This window comes from Epinephelus moara, chromosome 9, assembly GCF_006386435.1.
Source record: "Epinephelus moara isolate mb chromosome 9, YSFRI_EMoa_1.0, whole genome shotgun sequence".
Lineage (NCBI taxonomy): Eukaryota > Metazoa > Chordata > Actinopteri > Perciformes > Serranidae > Epinephelus > Epinephelus moara.
In genome coordinates, this window is record NC_065514.1 from 1,248,964 (window position 1) to 1,269,894 (window position 20,931).

Consider the following 20,931-nt stretch of genomic DNA (forward strand, 5'->3'; position numbering starts at 1 on the left):
TTTCTTTTAATTGGTATTTATTTTCCTTTCTTTTCCTCAGATGTTAAGTTGTTGCATCAGTGTCTACTGTAATGAGACTGAGTGTTTCCATATACACTACATATGCATACATAGAAGCTGAACAGTATATAGGGGATGGTCTGTAATCACCTCTTCTAGTATACTGTGTGCTTTGTACATTTTGTCGAAGGGGGCCAAGCCAGATGTTTAGTTCTTGTGGCCATTGTGTGTTGTTTTGTGTTGAAAACTATAATAAAATATTGAGAAAAGATGCTTTACTAAATAGTCTGAAATAACCACATGTATTCTTTACTATTTTGTTGTACTTTTATTCTGTAATTTATACTCCATAAGTTTATTTTTTTGCTTATATTTAATTTGTTTTAATTTTATTCCTTGTAATCATATTTCATGTTTTGATTCAGTGATTTTAATGACTTTTTTTTCATTTTTGATTGACTTTTCCCAGTATTTTTGTAATTTACCTTTCATTAAAAATCCATACACAAACCTTGCATTTATACTGAATATTTATGATTCATTTAAAAGAAAGTTTTAGATACTCAACCTGAGTAAAAGCACCATACAAGAGAAAAATTGCTCTCTTACAAGTCAAAGCCTCAAATCAAAATTGTGCTTCAGTGAAAGTACAGAACAACAAGCAAAATGTACTGCACATTTTAAATGGTTAACCACTCATCTGCAGAAAAACATTACACTAGCTTTAGGCTGATGCAACAATGTGAAAGCCACAGTTTACTGTTGGAGCTGGTTGACACAGTTTTAACTACTTTATATACAGTTTGGGAGCTTAGGCCACTGGTTCCCAACCTAAGGGTCAAACCCCTCCAAAGAGCAGATAAATATGAGGGGCCATTACATGATTAATGGTAAAGAAAAAATAATTTCTGCTGCTCAGATTTACATATTTTGGACTCTAACCTGAGAAGTAACCAGTGACTCCAAATGTTATGTAAAAGAAGTAAGTAAAAAAATACATTATTTCCCTCTGAAATGAAATGAAGCTTAAAAAAGCATCAAATAGAGATGGTCTGTAAAAGTACCTCAGTGTTGTACCTACAACAAAGTACATATTGTGTAAAATAATTTCCCACCACTTCCACCCAACTATGATGTGAAAGGATTAATAGGATGATTTCTGCCTATAGATATGTGATATACACATGAAATAAACAGGGACAGTCTGGTGCTAAATGTACAAAATGTAAGAAAGGGCTGTTAACTTTAGTTCCCCACAAATATCCAGCCCTCTCCTGAACAAAACACGACACACACATCAACTTTGCTTCACAATTTGTATTTATTTGATGATGATAATTTATAATAGAAGCCAAAACAAACCAGTCAGGTGCACTTTGTAGAAGCAGTTGTGTCAAGAATCACCTGAACTCGCTTTCACCTCAGCAGGTCGACCCTGAAAGAATAATGCAGATATTAAAATGAGACGAAAAATCACACAACCACAACTTCTTTAGTTGGGAGGTGAATGCCAGAAACCCTCATTTAGAAGTTCATGAATAATCTTCCCCAGACATATGAATGGGTCAGATGGGTAGTGATTGGTATAATCATTGGGATGGCTATTCACTTCATTATATAACACACTGCAATACATACATGCATCTGAGGTCCATCTGAGGAGTCCCTTTTCTTCAGATGATCTGTAAAAGACGACACATAAGACATTTACCATCAAACCTGTAGGTGGTGAAATGTGTACACCGAATTACTGCATAAAAACAAGCGTTAGGATTGTAGGATGAATGCCGAATTAAAGAGCTACTGCTTATACTTCAGAGAGAGATCATGTTTTGTTATTTTAACAAATGAAACTTTGTCTATACGTGAGTTCAGAATAAACACCCTAATCTTTAACAGGAGTTTGGCGTGGCCCGTCACACTCTGGAACGCGCTGTCTTTTCTTTACCACGTGCTCTCACGGTTGTCGGTTTACCACGTTAAGCAATCTAATTGTGCCGTCTCCGACACTATATAACCAACAACAGTGTTATAACAGGTTTAATTAATAATTTACTCACCTAATTACCGGACATGGACCTCCATGTGCAGAGATACAACTTCAGCTGACGTTACTGGACGAAACCTCGTTTCAGAATCATGCTAAAAACAGAAGAGCGACCTAGCTAGCTACATATACAGACTACATTTATTTAATATGCACAAATGTGCACTTCTTAATACTGGTACATGAAATTTAAATGTTCCTGTCTCAAGCACTTTCCTGAAGACGTCCAGCGTGCTGCTACTTCATTCTGCACCAACCTTCTCCAAGCCTCTTCTTCCTTCATCTGCCTCCTCTTCTGATTGAAAGCTTGACTCTGTGTGCGCTGTCGCCACCTACTGGGTGGGATGAGCTGCTTCTACTTAACTATGAGGAAGGCTGGGGATTCATGCACCCTTCTCCTGTCATTATAAACATTTAATGAAGCCTCCAAGACTCTTAATTACTGGCATTATTTTGTAACATGTATATTTTCAATTACTGTATAATATTTTTTTTATTTCAATCAAAATTGCAGTTCCTAACAGGCCTATAGGCTGACCAGTGACCCAAAAATAAAGCCTCATTCATACAACTTTGATGGCTGACAATGGTTTAAAGGACTCTGTCAGGATATCTTTGGTGGAAATATTCATTTCCTTTTCTTTTTGGGTTTTATTTGAGACTATATTTTGTTCTTTGAGATGAAAAGAGACAGTTCGTTTGTTTTCAAATACAAAACATTTACAAATTTTGATCTAAAAGTGAACTAGGGTTGTCATGCCACCAAATGTTACAGTATACTTCATTTAACATAAAATGGCTGCTGAGATTAGAGTAAGCAAAGATATTTTTTTTCATTAACCCTTTGAAACCTGGAGCGACATCATCTTTCTTGTGCTGCTTTCAGGCGCCGTTCTTGAGTATTCAAACCTTTGAACCCTGAGCAAACTGGTGTAATTTCTTCCAAGAACATGGGGAATAAAGGCAACTTGGTGAGAAATGTTTTACAAGTTGCAATTTAGATTTAGAAAAGTATTTTTAAAAAGCTAAGGACCCTCCCCCCCCAAAAAAAGTATATTTTTTTTTAATTATTTTTCATCCTTTTCTTTTATGTAAATACATTTTAAAATCTTTTTCATTAATTAATTAATTTTTCGTTTTTGTCTTATTTCCTTTCGCTGGTCAGGCTTTCTCTGTTTATGGGTGGGTGGGGTTGTTTTCTCTCCTTATTGGTGCTGTTTGTTTGTTGATGCTCTGTGCATCTTGTTGAATTATCAATAAAAATACCTTGTTTAAAAATAAAAGCTAAGGGAAAAAAACAAAACAAAAAAAGCTGAGGGAAAACTATATCTATAGTTATCATTATTACATATTTAAAATTATGTTACAGAATTATAATTTTTAAGCTCTTTTTCAAGGTCATTTGTTTGTTTGTTTTCAACTGTCTTTTCTTTTACTAATTTTCTTGTTTTTAATTTTCTCTATACTAAAAGGCAACTTGGTAAGAAATGTTTTACAAATTGCAAAAAAATAATAGATTTAGAAAATTAGTTTTTAAAAGCTAGGGGAAAAACAACAAAAAAGCTGTGAAAAAACTATGTTTGTAATTATCATTATTACATATTTAAAATTATAATTTAAGCTCTTTTTCTGGGTCATTTCCTTGTGTGTTTGTTTTTAAGTCTCTTTTTTTTTTAATTTCTTGTTTGTAATTTTCCCTAAAAAAAAACTATATTATAATTCTCATTATCACATACTTAAGCTCTTTTTCTGGGTCATTTCCTTGTTTTTTTTTTTTTTTTTTTTTTTAAAGAGATGAAATCAAACAAAGATTTTTTTCTTATTTTTAATTTTCTCTTTAATTATTTCTTGCTGGTTTTTTGGGGTCATTTCCTTTTTTCATTGCTCATCGTCTTCTCCTTCCTGTGTTTTTTAAAGAAACCAAGTCAATTTGCTCAGGTTTTAAGGGGTTAAAGAGAAGTGGAACTAGACCATCCATTCAGGACGCAGTGAAGGAGCAAAACAAAACGTCAGCATTTTCTGTCGGCTCTTTAAAACCAATTAAGACCTCATCTTAAAGATTAATGAATGTGACTCCTTTTAAGACTTGAAGGATCTGAAGGAACTCCATGTCGGAAAGGGCTGTCTGAGCAGCAGGGTAAAGCCTTGAAAATATTAGAATTTTTTTTTTAAGTCGCTAAAATGTGTATTGCTGCTGCCCCCGTCCACATCAGTACATTGCTTAGCTTCTGTTGTGACTGCTTCTCCCAGCTTGAGGCATGCTGACCGCCATCTACTGTAGGCAATACGCTAATTATGGATATGTACCTCACACAACCCCACTTAAAAAATCCAAACCATACCTTTAAGTGATGCCAGGAAGACAACAAACAATACAACGTTTGAACATGCCAAAGTAAACATTATTATTTACTCCTGTGTCTTCCTGCTATAAGATGTGAAAATGTGCGTTAGCTTCCTTACTAGCGCTTCATTTGTGTCCCTCTGACATCACACCAGCCTCGGACACATCACTTAACTATAATTAGATCTGTGTTACGTTAACCTGCTCTCATCTACTCAGGAACATCACTTAACGAGTCGCGTTGGTCTCAGTTGTTTTTCCATTCATGGTGTTTTAATGTACAGTAAGCATGTGACTGATAACAAAACAGCACCAGAGGAAACGTCGACCTCCGCCCAACCAGCCGTGTTCCACCTACTCTGAGCAGTGCTGTGTGTGTGTGTGTGTGTGTGTGTGTGTGTGTGTGTGTGTGTGTGTGCGCGCGCATAATGCATTATGTGTTTGCATTCATCTTACAATTAATTTGCTTTTAGGTGTGAACCTAAATTTGCCTCTACTCATTTTTCATTGAAACAATTTAGCCTAGCGTTGGTTAATAATAATTAACAGTTTGCAGCACTATAAGCCACACAGTTATTAGCGCTCACAATGATTACAAATACTTGTCAAAATAAATATCAAAAGATACACGTTCTGTTTGTCTACCGTAAGCACAGATGATTACATAAAAATTACAGCCATTGCTTTGTCAAAAAGGGAGAAAGAACAAAAGGGAACAGAATAAAATGGAAGAACAAAAGTTGGAGAACAGATTTCATGGGGCCCTTGGAGGGAAAGTAAAGTGAAGAAATGTTAAAATCCCTGTTCAGCGCTCAGCTCAGAGTCATTTCTGTCCATCGCAGCCAGGTGAACAAATGTGAGAACAGCTCTAAAGTCCACCAGAGGCGTCGTGCTCTGTCCATTTGTCCTTCAGTTTGCAAACGTCTGTTCCATGTTTATTATCCCAGCTGGTCTTAGCTTTCCCCAGGCAGGGGAGTCTACTTTCAGGCCATTGTTCTGCCTTTTGTCGAGGGAGACAACCTGTTTCCCTGCAGGAGAGAAACCCCGGGGGTCCGAGACAGAGTGCAGAGTAATCCATGCCTCTCGGCCCCCGCAGCTGGGTTCAGGTTAGAGGGTGGAGGGAGCCAGAGAGCTCGGCCTAGCAGTTGATGGAGGCACAGTCTGCTTTGGCTTTCCCCGCCGAGCTGATTATCCTCATGAGGCAGTGTCCGAACTCCTCCAGGATCATCCTCTCTGCTTCCACCTGAGGCTGGTGAGTCTGTTCGGCCTTTTTGGCCTGTTCCAGCAGACACTCGCACGTCGCTTCAAGCACCTCCTTTGTGACAAACGTGTACGGCAGCCTGCAGGGGACAGGAAAAGAGAGACAAGTTAGAAAACACATCATCCTTCATGTCATCAGCGGGCCCTCAATCAGATGTTAGTCATTTAGTGTTAAATTTGTCTCCAATATTTTTTAGTCTTAGGCCTGTGTCAAATGTCCTCAGTTTATAATCATATTAAGTCAACCTCATCCTGTTTCTGTAAGTCAAGGTTTGGTTGACTAAAAGTCCGGACATTTTAGTCTAATCTCAGGCTGCTGTCAGCCCTAGAGTGGTCTCCTTTGAATCAGGGACTCATGTTGTTCCAAAGTTGTATAACTGCCTAGAGTTGGTTCATGTTCTCACGGCAGCATTTACAAGCGGACCAGATCAAATGCCTTGTGTGAGAAAGCTGCTCTTGATTGGTCAGAATTTCCATGTGGGAAAAATCCAGGAAGTAAAGCAAACGTTGAAGAAGAGTACACTTGCAAGATAAATGTGACACTTTCTAATGTCACAATGGAGGGACAACTACGCAGGTTGATTTTAGCGCTGCTCATCGTGGACTATATTGCTGTCATTGTTCATTTTAGTCAAACCATACAGTTTGAAAACGAGGCGCGGCTCCAACTAGAAAACAATGTTTTGATGCATTGGATGTGCTGAATGTGCATATTAAGGCAGTACAGGAGGAGGTGCACATTAATAATCCTCCAGGACTGTAACATGCTCATGTTTAACCCAAACAATGTGTCATGTGACTGCAGTTGCTTCACATCCAGGTCGGAACACCTTCTCACCACAAACCAACCGCACCAGAGTTCCTTTGGAACCGGACTGAGACCACCTCTTCAAGAAGGTCTCAGTCTGGTTGTTTTGGTGCACACCTGAGTGTGATTGCTGTGTTCAATTTAGAGTCACCAATTAACCTGCATGTCTTTGGACTGTGGGAGGAAACCGGAGTACCTGGAGAACCCCGTGCCTAAGGGCTCCCCCACCCCAGGTTCAAACCAGGAACCCACTTTCTGTGAAACAGCAATGCTAACCACTGGTTTTTCCATGTCGCATGGAATGCATTACACATTGCTGCGTACCTCAGGGTACAGCTGCCGCGCCCTTAAAAACAGGCGCTTGGGAACACGTGTGCACCACTTTGGCATACCTCTGGCTTTATAGCATGGCCTCACAATGGATTTGAGGGCACAAAAACGCGACATGTGTCTGGGCCGTAAAAATGCAGCTTCTAAAAAAGCAGTGCATTGGTTTGATTTATTTTCGGAGCCTCATTTTAACAAAATGGACCCAAACATCATCCTGTTTATTTCTACTAAGCCCTGTTTTTGTCACTCTTAACTTTAACTTATGTACGTTCCTCCAAGTTCTTTCGACTGAGCTCATGGTGCGTTGCTGCTGTAGTCATGATATGCAGCACAAGACAAAGAACTGCAGCACTGGGAGAGGAAAAAACAACCCACAAAAAATTATTTGTGTCTTCTTCTTTGTCAAAGATATTAATGTAAATTACATTTAAGTCTTGTCGTTTTTCGTTAACAGTTATAGATTGCATTTAATGACGGTGCCGTGTCGTCACAATCATAGAAAAAAAGGTCGCTGCCGAACATATTTAATCATAGTTTTTGTTAACAGCATTAACACTGTTGCACACAGACTAAACTCAGAATTCATCAAAGGACTCTGAGTTATAACCCCAATAACAATCATGTAATTGTTCCTCAGCTGCTCCTGTAACTTGTTGTAATTGAGATAAGTGTCACAGTACCTCCCGCCTCCACTTGAAATAACGGGCGTCGTCCTCATGAGCAGGTCTGAGATCTGTGACGACAGCTTGGTCTTCGCTGCAGTTTGCTGCTGTACTCTCACTTCTGCTGCGTCTGCCAAGTGCATCAGCGTCTTCCTCTCTGGACTCTCCTCAAAGTTCTTGCAGCCGATGCACTTACAGATGGACGAGCACATGATCTTCGCCTTCGAGGTGAAACAAAGGAAACATAAACAACAGTTAGAGAGCCACAAACAAAACAAGGGTTTCACAGTTACATTAAAACAGCTCCTGCGAACGCTGCGGCGAGGGCAGACCCACCTCGTAACACTCGCAGTAGTTCTTCAGGCAGCCTGAGCGTTTGCAGTTGCAGCCTTTGCTGTGTCGACGGTCCGACTCGCCCTCTTTGCCTTTACCGATTTTAGGTTTGAAGGCCTCCGGGTTCCGGTCCAGACACGTCTGTGAAAACACATTTTCACCTTCATTCATCTGTTTGACAGGACGGACACTCGGTCCACTAACACATCTGACAAACTCCTGACTTTACCTTTATAGCTTTGAGACGTTCTGTTTCATGCTCCAGGTTATTGAAGCAGTTATTGCAGTTACAATTATTACAGAACTCTCCGTTTGCAAAGCAGTCACAGTATCTGGGGAAGAAAAACAGAGCTCTGCTTAGTCAAACAGTCGGAATAAGAACATACAGTGGTACCAAAACACAAACTGAAGTAGACCAACATTTCTTGTTAACATTTTTTCCATCAGCAATTAATTATGGAGGATGAAAAATGATGCTATCAATAAATAAATAAATAAATGTATGAATACAAAAATAAATAAACATAGGAATAAATACATGTACAAATAAATACAGGAATAATTTTTTTTTTAAAAAGTATAAAATACAAAAATAAATACACAAAAAAAACTGAAATAAAGAAATACAGGAATACATAAATAAATATGGATATAAATAAATGAAAAAATATATAAATAAAAATAGGTTTAAATAAATACAAAAATAAAAAAAATCTATAAAATAGAGAAATAAAAAGATAAAATACAAAAATAAATGTATAAAAAACAGAAAAAGAAATTAAAAAATACAGAAATAAATAAATAAGAGAATAAATAAATGTATTAAAAAATACTGTAACAAATAAATACGGAAATAAATAAATGAAAAACTGAATGCTGAAATATGGAAATAAATAAATAAAACTAGATAATTAAACAGGACACAAATATCTTAAATTCCTTTCTACATTTTTTTTTACAACTATATTTATTCATTTATTTATTTATTTTTGTTGATGAGGTAGGAGGGTCCTACCCTCTGTCTATAGCAGGAGCTGTTTCAAGTCTGCTGATCCAAACACGCATGGCAGATATTTATTTATCCCCTTTTAAAACCTTATTTATTTCAGCATTTATTTATGCCCATATTTATTTTTGCATGATACTTAACATTTTCCATCCTCCATATTTAACACAGCAACACATACAGTCTTGGCAAACAAACACAACACCTGAAAAGACAATAGTAAACAGGTCTGAGAGACAGTCGTACTTACAGTTTGAGACACTGTGACTTGGTGCAGTTACATGGTTTCCTCGGCCTTGAGGTCGTCTCTGCTGTTGACAAGCTGTGAATGAACGCCATTGAATAATATTAGTTACTTTATTTAAAATCAAATCAGTCCATTAGTGTAGCTTAGTTAGTTCTATGGTCTTCATTTTTAAAATAAACTTAAGTCACAGAATGTAGTTTACAAAGGTTTTTCAAGTAGATAAGAAAACGTTTCCATTAAGCCCAAATTCCTATTTTAGCCCACACTACATTTTTATTCTATTTTGAAGAAAACAAAACAATCAAACACAGGGTTCCTACAGCTTAAGGCAAGTTAAATTTAAGACTTTAAGACTTTTTTAATGCCACTTGAAATGAAATTTAAGACCAACGACACAATCAACACAAATGAAATAAATGAATAAATCTCCAACTCCCTCATTTGATTTGTATGATTGGTGTTTTGTCACGGTGTTCAGACACCACAGTACCTTTGCTTTTAGCATAGGTGTGCACCTGAACACTAGGTTCATTCGAGATGAGCCAGGCCTGCGCAGATTCGATCACCGGCGATCGGCGCACAATGCATGCCGGTTAGTTTTGTGTCCGACTTCATCCCGACTTGCTCTGACGTATTACAAAAGTGGACGGCAATAAAACCGCGAGAGCGAGGCGGCTGCAGTTTTTAGAGCCAGGCGGTGCAGTCGGTGGAGAGCAACTGCAGCTCTCACCTGATCTAACAGCTGATTGGTTCAGATGTTGACTCAACAATATGACTTTTTAGATAAACTTTTCATTTTTGTTGAATTTTAGAGATTAAGATTGTATTTGTCTGATTTGAAGGTTTATTCTGTGAACAGAAAACATGCTGTGTGACTGATGGTGAAGTTTAGTCGTCAGAGACTAAATACATTCATGCCCTGGATTTTTTTTCATCTGAAAATATGAACCTTATAGTCAAGCACTGTTTATTCAGCCTGTGTAGTTGAGGGGACAGGTCAAACTGATATGATGCTGATTTACAGGAGAGTTCATGTCAAATGGAGGATAAACCATGAACATAAACTACAGATCACCTGTAAAGCATTTTAATAACTTAATCTATCATAATTAAAACAACTGGAGACTGAGAACAAACTGATACATGAGTCTGATCCCTTTTTTAATGAACTGACATCATTCCAGACAGGATGTGAGTGTGTCTGTGACTTCCTGTAGCCTACGGACTGAAGGCTGCTGGAAACTGTCGGGAAACTGTCCGACTTCACTGCGGGTTTTTGTTACCGCCCCCCGCTGCCGCCGCCTGCTCTCGTCTACTTTCCATTGTTTCCAGACGAGGCACAGTTCATCTCGAACGAGCCTATTGTCCGGAGATTTGGTGCTGCTGTCCCGGTTGTTGATATCAGAGATGGGGGTGGAGGCACAGTAGAGATGAGAGTAGAACAGAACCGTGAAATACCTGGTGTTTGCTGACAGTTTGATTTTGAGGCTTTGTGTTTGGTGCTGTGCATGAGGGACTCCACTGCCTTGATTCCCATCGTGCCGAGTTTGAAACATTTCTTGCACAAAATACACCGTGCCTCGTATAAATTGCCTGGTACCGGTTTCAGCCATCCAGAAACATCTTTGTTGGACAGCCAATTTTCATTAAATTTACACTTTCCCACGTGGTCCGACTGCTACATGAACGACGTGCATCTGCTCTGAGAGTCACGGCCGCAAACACATCACTGGCAAATTATTTTTAAAAAATAAATGTTACCTATTATTTTTAGTATAATAGTTTAGACTAATTACAATCATAAAATCCTACTTACCACGTGTTAACATTTTTAAGACTTTTGAAAGATTGATTTAAGACATTTTAATGCCAGTTAAGGCCTTATGTAGATTAATGAATTCAATGCCTTTTAAAACTTTTTAAGGATCCGCGGGAACCCTGCAAACAGTTTTTAAGATAAATGGTTTAGTTGCTCTGTCCCACATGATCCCATAAGAACTGCATTTACGTCCCTCCTTACCCATTGAGTGGCAGTTTGGCCTGAGTCTGGACCCCAGTGGACGCCGGGAAACCAGAGCTGCTGGCGAGGGTCACAAACGGCGTCTGCTGGAGCTACAGGAGAAGCAGGCAACACATCAGAGGACGCTCATTATGGATACCAAAGACCTTTAAAACACACCACATCAAAAACACCACTCACCTGTGTGACATATTGTGCTGGCACGACGGCGTAGCCCACGTTCCCGCCTCCTGGAGCTGGAGCCAGAACGGTGCCTGGAGGGAGGCTGGTGAAGTTGGGCTGGATCTGGGGTAGCGGGGTGGCAGGCATGATCAGGCGTTGCTGGGTCTGTGTGGTGGTTACTACGGCTGCTGATGTCAAGGGCTTCGGTGCCATCTGCAGGGAACACGATCCGTGAATGCAGCTCAGGAGACACTTCACAGTGAAAGCTCAGTTTGAATAAAGATTTACGGAAAGTTACCTGCTTGATGGTCTGTGCTGGGACGATGGGGACAGACATCCTGACTGCTCCTGTGCTCACCACCATGGGTTTAGCTGTGAGACATTAAGAAGAGTAAGCTGCCACAGAAAAGCTCCCACTGGTGTCACCTGGGTTTGTTACACAGCTATAAAAAGGTCACCTGTCTGTATGGAGCTGGTGCTGGGACCGCTGGGCTGCGTCGAGCTGCTCGCTGTGGTTGCTGTGACGAGGCGGACGTAGTGGAACCTGCTACCTGGAACCTGAATCTGCTGCACATTTGGCTGGGTGGCCAGCGGGATGATGGTCTTGAACTGGGAGCCACTGACGCCTCCCACGGCCACAGACTGCACCGGTTTGATACTCTGAAAGATTCAGATACAACAGCAGACAAAGCTTTAGGCATAAATGACGAAACTTTGCAGGAAAATCAACGACAGCAGGAGTCAAGTTAAACCTTAAACTTCAAGTATGTTGTGACAGATTTACAGATAAGTCAAACCTAGTCTCACTTAGCCTGACCTATCTCTACAGTGCTGTGTCAGCGCTGCAGAAAGTACCAATTTCAAAAGTATCTGCACCTTTATACTACGAAACACTCCTTTAAGCGTCCCCACACACTTCACTGTCATCTGTTTCTAGTCCAGAGCAGACACGTCTTACTCCAGCTGACAATAAACCACCTCTGTGCTCTGATCTTACCTGCGTCGTGGTCTGGCTGGTGGCCACCTTGACTGGAGATGCAGACGTGGACTGTTGGACTGTGAGGATCTGCTGGCCAAGTGCTACATTGACAGGGAGCGTCACTGACTTCTGGGAGGCGCTGGAGGTCGGGGAAGCCACAGACACCACAGTCACCTGGCAGGGACAGACAAGGAGAGCGAAGCATGATCAGTCCAGCTACTGACCTGATAGATATTTTAATATTCTCACATGATATTAATGTTCGGCCCAAACATATCAGTGTAACACATGAAGCTGGAGGCCAATATAGTTCTCAAACAATAAAGTATGAATGCTTCATGTGCTGCAGAACCTGAATGAAAAGACTACTGAAATGTAGCCTTAAGAACAACAGACCTTTGTCACAGAGGATATTCTGACTTGGCAAACACAGGTGGATATCATAACATTAATGATGGCTGTACTGCATGTAGGTGTGTCTGCTGCACGGCTCTGGTGTTGTGCATACTGACTGACAGACACACTTTAAGGAACATCGTTAAGGTTATTCATGGCACCTGTGCTTCACCTGCTACAAATTAAAATGTCCTATTGCAATAAACTTTATTAAGCAAACAACATTTCAGTCATCAGACCTTCATCAGTAAAAGAAGAAAGAGCATATCGAAGCATACAGATAACGTCTACTCAGCTGAGGCCAATCAGAGACCGTGAGCTGACATCGCAATCAGTCCCAGTCTGTGTGTGTGGGTCTGCACCATTACCTGCCGGCATACGCCAGCAGTGCGCCGAGTAGGTGGACTCTGTCTGTCCACTCTCTCCATTTGATGCGTATTGCAGCCGGCAGATGAGCCAGATCTGCCGCCAAAGTTTGAGTGGCAGGAGCAGCATATACATCACCACGACCACATGGCTCATACAACCACAAACAAGTCAAGGGAGATTGATAAGACAGAGAACCGATGAATGTCATTCAGACTTACATTGAATCAAATTGTGAACGCCATTGCCACTAACATGGCTTCTGACCTGTAGGCTGATATTGTTGTTTGTTTTGTCTGACAATCACATAGCTGCTGCCGCTGGCTGACACATTACACTCCTGTTAAACTTTCCCAGCACTCGCAGTGACATGTTAAGCAGTGCAACAGCACACTGAAATGAAGCGGATGCTGTGTTTATCCTGTAAGAAGGCACCTCCCACCATCAAATATGATCACTTTTGGCAATAACTGCATCAATATAGACTAATCGACTATTAAAATAATCGGTGACTATTTTAGTAGTCGACTAATCGGTTTGAGTCATTTCTCACAGAAAAGTACTATAAAAGTGCCCAAATACTCTTATTGAAGCTTCTTACGTTCAGATATTGGCAGCTTTACACACTCTCCCGTGACGGTGAACTAAAACCCTTTGGCGTGAGTACGAAACAAGACATTAGATGACAGACCGACATTTAACAACATTTTAACACATTTTTCGATAAAATGATTAGTCGACTAATCTAAGAAATAATCAACAGATTAGTCGACAATGAAAATAATCGTTAGTTGCAGCCTTAATGGATAGTTTCCTCCTGCGCACCTCTCTAAAAGTTTTTGAAGGTGTGTACGAGCTTCCACATTCTAGTTTTACAAGTCTAAATATTTTGAGTTGAAAATGGCAGTGATGGTATTTCTATGCACCTGCAGCTTTAATTTAATTAAACTTAAAAAAGAGGGAAAGACTTCACTGACATAATTATAATCCCTTGTTTGGTAAATGAGGAGCAGTGTGTAGGATTTACCTTGCTGGGAGTCTTGAGGGGTGATATAGCGATCTTTTTGCCGGGAATACTTTGTATTGTTGTGCTGTGGGACTCAGAGAGGTTGATGGTCCTCGGAGGCATCCCCGGGGAATTCTGTGTCAGGACCCGCCCTATGAACACACAGCACAAGATTTCAGAAAATATGGCTTCGTTAAACCTGAAACTGAGTTTAAAACATTTTATAAAATGTGTAGTCTCAACGTAACCAACAAAAATATCAGCAGTGAACAATAATGACACTACAGAGATGCAAATAGACGTACCTGCAATAACAGGAGACACTGACGTCTGAGGACTGAGACCTTTGCTGTTCACGGTTTTTGTGATGATGAACTTGATTGGTGCGGCTGAGGACACTGGTGTCTTCTTAGCAATCTGTGGAGATATTCAGTAAGAGTTGGTGTTCACACATTCACAACTTAAAGAGCGCATACATCTACTGTTTTTAGGTTTTAAGCAAACTTCTGTCACAACAGATAAAAGTCTTCAGTAACAGAAAAGCCTCAGCACAGGTCACAATGTAGTACTTAATATTAAAAGATTATTGTTAGCTTTATTTCATGTTTGATTTTCTCAGGTTTATGCTCTGACAAAATCTATATCATTGCTTTATCTTCATAATTCTGAATTTAACTGACCAGTTTTTGTTTACCATGTGTACAGCACTGTACATGGGTGCATCAAACTATAGATCATTTGTGTTTTATTCAAGCGAGCTCACCATCCTCTGAAAAACTCTGACTCTGCAGCTCATGACATAATTCCATGATTAAAAAATGTAAACAAAAAGGTAGTTAATTGTTAACCAATCTGACTTATTGCTCTCCTAGTACACACAAAAGAGACAGGTAAACACAAGATAGTCAACATTCACATGGTTGGTTTGGTCAGGAGCCACAGAGACAAATCTAGGGAAGCTACAGCGGGTTCACAACAGAGCAGCTTGGCCTGCCCTTCAATATACACCAACAGTCAATCTAAACGACATCCATAACAGACTTTAGAGGCACTTCTGTCTTTTGTTAGGAACATTACCAAACTGAAAATCCACAATTGTTCGTATAGTAAGCTCAAAGTTAGCTCTGACACACTCTCATACCTCACCAGACATGCTATGAGGGGTCACTACACTAACCTTCCCGAATAATCAATCTACCGTTTATCATTTTATGCATTTCACAGTAATCAGTGTGTAGTTACTGCCATGTTGAGGCAGAGGGTACTGTCTGTAGCTCTGGTTGAGGGTGAGAGGCTGTCAGCAGATAAACAGAGATCTGTGTGGGTACATGAGACCCTAAAAAAGAGGCTGGATCATGGGGAGTACCACCAGTTGGTCCAGGAGCTTCTCCTCCATCATGGACGTTTACAGGCATATTTTAGGATGACTCTGGGGCAGTTTGACAACCTGCTGTCTATCTACGGTAGCTAAAACACTTTCTGTGTGATCAGGGCCTAAAGCAAGGTTTAATAAAGACGTAAAGAAGTGAAGCAGGTCCTCATGACTGTTAGATCTTAATGTGCATCAATAACCTATAGTAACCCTTTACTGTGTACTAAGGTGAATGTCCGTGGCTGTTCACACTAGATATTGATGTGCATCAGTGACCTACAGTAACCCTTTACTGCGGACTGACATGATATAAACACGCATGTTCTGTTGTATGAGGTAATCACACAGCGAAGAACACTAACATGAGTATAAAATGTGGCAAACTATAAAATGCTTATGATATTAAATTGTCAAATAATATCAACATCAATGTGAATAAATATTGCATGACAGCACAAATCAGTGTTACCTGTACGGTCTTCAGCTGCTGGGCCTGTAATGTGGTCAGCTGGTTGCCAGCACTCCCGGCCACCGGCTTCAGCTCCGACCTCCCTCCAATAGTCACCACTTTAAACTGCGGCGCTTGAGATTTGGCATCTCCTGAAGTCTGTGAAACGCCAGCCTTGCTGCCTGTGTGGGGCAACTGCAGCACTATGGGCTGCCCTGACTTTCCTATTGCTGTCACCAAAAGTTTTTGTCCTTCCTGCTTGATGACCTGGGGCTGAGTACCTGCAGCCTTCGCCGCCTCTGTGGCTTGAGATGAGGCCACCTTGTTGAGAATGATCTGGTGGTTTGCAGCAGAGATGGTAAACGGAGCCGTGAGCTTCTGTAACCCACTTGTGGAGATACTAGTCCCAGTCAAACTGTCTGTCGTTTTCGTGGTGGCTATGGAAGTAGCCAGGGCTGGTTTGAGGGTAAGAAGGGATGCAGACGTGCTGGAAATTGAGATAGGAAGCTGACTTCCGGAGCTGATGCTGAGCGTGGAATCTGAGGTGGTGGAGGTGGTGAGAGCCTGAGTGTGTTCTGTTGAAGTGGCATCTGCACAGAGGCTCAGGTTTTCTGCAGCTATGGGTGTATCCGTCTCCATCGGGACCGGTGCGTCATCGCTGGGCTCTGACTGGACCGTGGTGCCGTCGGGTTGGGACTGAGGGATGTCCTCTATCGCCTCAGTGTCCATGATCTCATCAGGAAGGAGGCTGTTGAGCTCTGGTGACACCACATCCATGCTTGCAAAGTCTCAGCTCTCTGTTAATCCCAAAAGAATAATGCAGTTAGTCAAAGACATGCACATATAATTCGTAGCTTTTAAAAATGTTAATTATTTTTAATCAGTTAGGTGAAAATATTTTAACCAGATTTCAGAAAAATATGCGCTAACTGAACTAAATGCACCATGATGCCTGATGCACACAACATACATCACAGACACAGGGTTCTCATACATTTTCATGGACAACATTTCCAAACTTTTCCATGCCTTTTCAAGGACCCATAATAAAGATTTTTTTCTTGCCTGACTTGTCCGGCATTTTTTAATCATATCAGATCCAAGCTCTATTTAAACATAATTACAGCTAGCTGGTATACAGGAGAAAATGTCAGTGTCACAAACTGATGCATATTAAAGCTACATTAAAATGCACACAACATATCACAGACACGGGGTTCAAACTTTCCCATGACTTTTCAAGGACCAATAATAAAGATTTTTTTTCCTTGCCCCACTTGCCCAGAGTTTTTCAATCCCCTCCAATTCAAACTCTATTTAAACATAATTCGAGCTAGCTGGCATACGGGAAGGGAGAGACAAACCCAGGGAGAAAATTACTGTAAATATGAAAATATGAAGGCGATGGTGAACAAAACATCGTCACTCATTGATGCATTTTAAAGCGACATTATGTTGACAGCTAAGGAAAATTAATTTGCTGTTATTTCACACTAAGTGGAAGGTTGTATACGGAAGATTATTTATAGTTTCTTACTTTATTAATTTCATTATACACAACAAAATTCAATGACTTTTTCATGTTCTCCATTACTGTGGGAACCCTGCAGACAATGTGTTGATTAATCTACCTACTGTACATTCATATGTATGTGTATATATACATGTATATATGCAATCCCACCTAGAGTGATCCTAACCAGACCTGAATCATCTGATTCTGGCATTGTATACATTTTGAATTTGCACCTTATTGTTTATCTTAGACCAGTGGTACTCAATTTACACCTGCTGACCATTTTTCTATTCACAATTAAAACGAATTAATCCACACAGCCATTTTTTTAGTATGTTGAATGTAAAAGGTGCAAGAAAGCATGAAACAAAAATCAGAATAGAGCTTGCTTAAAAAAACAAAAACAAATAAATAAAAAAAGCCAGGAGGATCCCACAGACCCCCTAAGAGAGGTCTGGGATGAGACGCGAATGTCCTCCAATCCTACAAACACCCCTGTGCAGGGATGCTGCGTCTAGCTTTGCCTCCTTTATTCATTTTACCTGATAAATATTATAAACGTTTTGTTATTAACTGACCCCTGGTCTCCTATCATTTTCCAAAAGCAAGTTGAGTATCCCTAACCTATACTTTCATATTTGCACTCTTCCCATTTTGTATCGCAGGATAAACAGCTATAATTATATTTCAATCATTTACTCATAGTTGTTGCATTCAACTGCAATAAACAAGATGTACAATTCAAAAATACATACTATTAATTTCTGGTGTATTGTTCTACATCACTAACAGAAATGCATCACTGGACAACAGTGCAGTCTGTTTACAAAATGCTTTGCAAGAAAATAAACAAACATGCAGGGCAGGTAAAGCTAGCGAGTTAGCCACATTCACAGCAAAAAAAAAACACCCGGTTTGCTAACTTTATGCAGATACCTGTGTATTAGTTTCAGTAATCACGTGAGGTTTAATCAATGGAGGGGTGCACACGAGTCACGTTTGACACGGCCTGACAGCTGATGCTGGGTTAGCTAGGCCGCAGCGATCATCTCAGGCGGATCTTTGTCCTGCAGCACTCCACTCCCAACATTAATCCACCGAAACGCACATATGAACCCTACCCACCACACACACACACACACACACACACACACACACACACACACACTCACACACACACAGCTAACTGCTCTGATTCTTTCCATGTAAGCGACCGAGACAAACCCTCCTGAGCTGGACTCGTCTGTGTATGCAGACCCGGAGCAGTGGTCCCATCTGGGGCAAAGACTGAGCAAAAAGCGACAAGCTGCTTGCTGGCTGCGTTACTATTTCAGGCCGGGGTTGGATTTCGAAAGATCCGCCATTTTTACCTCGTCATCAACTCTGTTAGCTCCCCGGCTAACACTGAGCTACTGATAAGGAGGGGATGCATTTAATATTATTTACATCCAGCGCAGACACCCACACACAACAAAACACATCAGCTAACACACATCAGAGCTGAGGATCACACTTGCTGGTGACTGTGAGCTATTAGCAAGTAACTAACTCTTTTATCTGCAGACTCTGACAACGTAAACAATGCTAGCCTTCAGTAATTCCTGCTGTCACTTGAGACATCCATATGGATCAGGACATTTTAGGTCCAACAATGCACTTAATATAACTGCACCTATAGATCCACATACCGGCATGTGTAGCCTGTGCTTTGGGGCTGTGAGTCAAGTTAGCGTGGCCTAACCTGTTATTAATGACATACTGTAGTCCTGTTTTGAATCAGTGAAGACACACTATCAAGATCCGTCTCTAAACCAAACAAACGTCAGATACAATATGAGGTTTAAAGCTAATTAAATGCTACATAACCAGCTAGCAGCAAAGGTAACAGCTATTATGTGCTGTTATGATTTCTGACAGCTTACAGGAACAATTAAAGTGCATGAATCGCTTTGCCACCAGATTAAAACAACTTTCAATACGCGTGTTCAGCTAACTTAGCTTTTACTTTTCATCTGCGGACGCATTAAGTTGGCGTCATATTAGCACCAATTTAGCTCTAAACTGTCTCATAGTACACACTAAACTTTCCCTCAGCTAACACAACACTGTAATAGATTAGTTCAAGGTTATATCTTGGTTTCTGTGCTCTACACTGGTGCCCAACCATCGCTATCATCTTCATCATCAGCCTCATCTAGACAGACAGCCCAGCGGGCAGGACAACTGTACTAGCAAACTTGCTGAGCCTGCTAACCTAAGCTAGCTAGCACAACATTATATCTCAACATTAGTACACAGTGTTCAGAGTGAGCGGCTTCCTGCCGGGTGAAGTGTAGCGGGACGTGGAGTGGGTCAACACACAGACACGCTTACCGGAGATTTTTACGTTGGGCGACGTTTCCAGATAAAACGAGGAAAGGAAAAGGCGATTGTTCAAAATACCGCGCCGAGCGCCATTCCTCCCTGACATTTCACAAGTCGACCACGCCCTCCGTGCCATACGTCACCGTGACGTCATTCTTAAAGGCGCAGAACACCTTTACCAACAGAATGATGTTTTATCTGTTGGAATAAAAACATTAAAAACACAATTTTGCCAATTATAAAATAGGTAGAAAATATATTTATCATTTAGAATCGCAAACTAACTCCACAAGAAAGATAAACAAAGCTCTACAAAAAAAAAAATCAAGTACATAGGGCCACCAGTACTAAGAATTACAAAGGGTATAAGTTTCAGAGAATCAACACACAATGACTAATGTCAAAATGTACTAAAGTTAATTAAAAAATAAGAGATACAGTAAATTCTACACAAATAGCGACAAGAAAAATGGTAAACAACAAATTATACCAAAATAAGAAGGGGAAAAAAAGAATAAACAGTGTTTAAGTATCACAAAACTGAAGCATATCTATTCTTTTATATTGTTATTGTTTTTTAAATCAGGGTTGTTTTGTGAAGTGAAGTCACATGTTATTTGAAGACAACAATATGCAGAAAAATATAAAAATAACAGGGCCAATGCTGCTAAATAGAACAAGGATAATATCTTTATTAATGTTCATTATTTGATTTTAATTAAAATACAGTAGATTCATTTTTCTCCCCTTCTAGCAGAATGGGTTTGCAGAGAAATCATTTTACAAACTGGTTAAAACAAATAGTATTACTTGATATATGTGATATATACTACTATCACTATTATTACTACCAATATTAATCAGCCCTAAATAAACATATAGGGAGGATGTGTGTATCTGGCAGTATGGTTTTGTGCACTTATGCATTCAATGGTGTTTCCTGCACATATTTTGTTAAGAGCTACTTTGGCTAGATTTGATACCTGAAATATTAACTCTCAGCATGTGAAAACCTTATCATATATAGCACACTGTAACTGTCAAAATGCTGTTCTTAAAAAAATGTTTTTCGTACATTGTGTACTTCATTATGTTTTGCCTGCAGCCCCAGAAAACATCTTTAATTACACACAAACGTTAAGCATCAACTTCATTCTTTTATTCTGCACCAGGGACTGGGGAAACACAGTTTTATTTCTCTGTGTACTTTACTGTATATATACATATGGAGGACAGTAAAGTATCTCTCAACTCCTTTCTTATAT

At 40.0% G+C, this 20,931-nt stretch overlaps 2 protein-coding genes across 3 annotated transcripts in view; one reads left to right on the plus strand and one right to left on the minus strand.

The window, feature by feature from the left end:
- cops4 (COP9 constitutive photomorphogenic homolog subunit 4 (Arabidopsis)) overlaps positions 1 to 20,931 on the plus strand; it is a 520,559-nt gene that overhangs the window by 490,976 nt on the left and 8,652 nt on the right. The gene's annotated exons all lie outside the window — the stretch shown is intronic.
- Positions 1,305 to 19,792, minus strand: lin54 (lin-54 DREAM MuvB core complex component). 2 transcript variants are annotated; one of them, XM_050053449.1, is made up of 16 exons: positions 19,676 to 19,792; positions 15,808 to 16,583; positions 14,272 to 14,383; positions 13,988 to 14,118; positions 12,217 to 12,372; positions 11,678 to 11,879; positions 11,518 to 11,591; positions 11,238 to 11,432; positions 11,058 to 11,149; positions 9,041 to 9,112; positions 8,014 to 8,116; positions 7,788 to 7,925; positions 7,470 to 7,672; positions 2,061 to 5,731; positions 1,639 to 1,682; positions 1,305 to 1,435 (listed from the first exon to the last, which is right to left on the minus strand). In XM_050053449.1, the coding sequence occupies exons 2-14, from the start codon at positions 16,561 to 16,563 to the stop codon at positions 5,530 to 5,532; spliced, it is 2,436 nt and encodes an 811-aa protein (XP_049909406.1). In that variant the 5' UTR covers positions 16,564 to 16,583; positions 19,676 to 19,792; the 3' UTR covers positions 1,305 to 1,435; positions 1,639 to 1,682; positions 2,061 to 5,529. The 2 variants fall into 2 exon arrangements, with proteins under 2 accessions (XP_049909406.1, XP_049909405.1); XM_050053448.1 differs by lacking the exon at positions 19,676 to 19,792 and adding an exon at positions 18,239 to 18,908.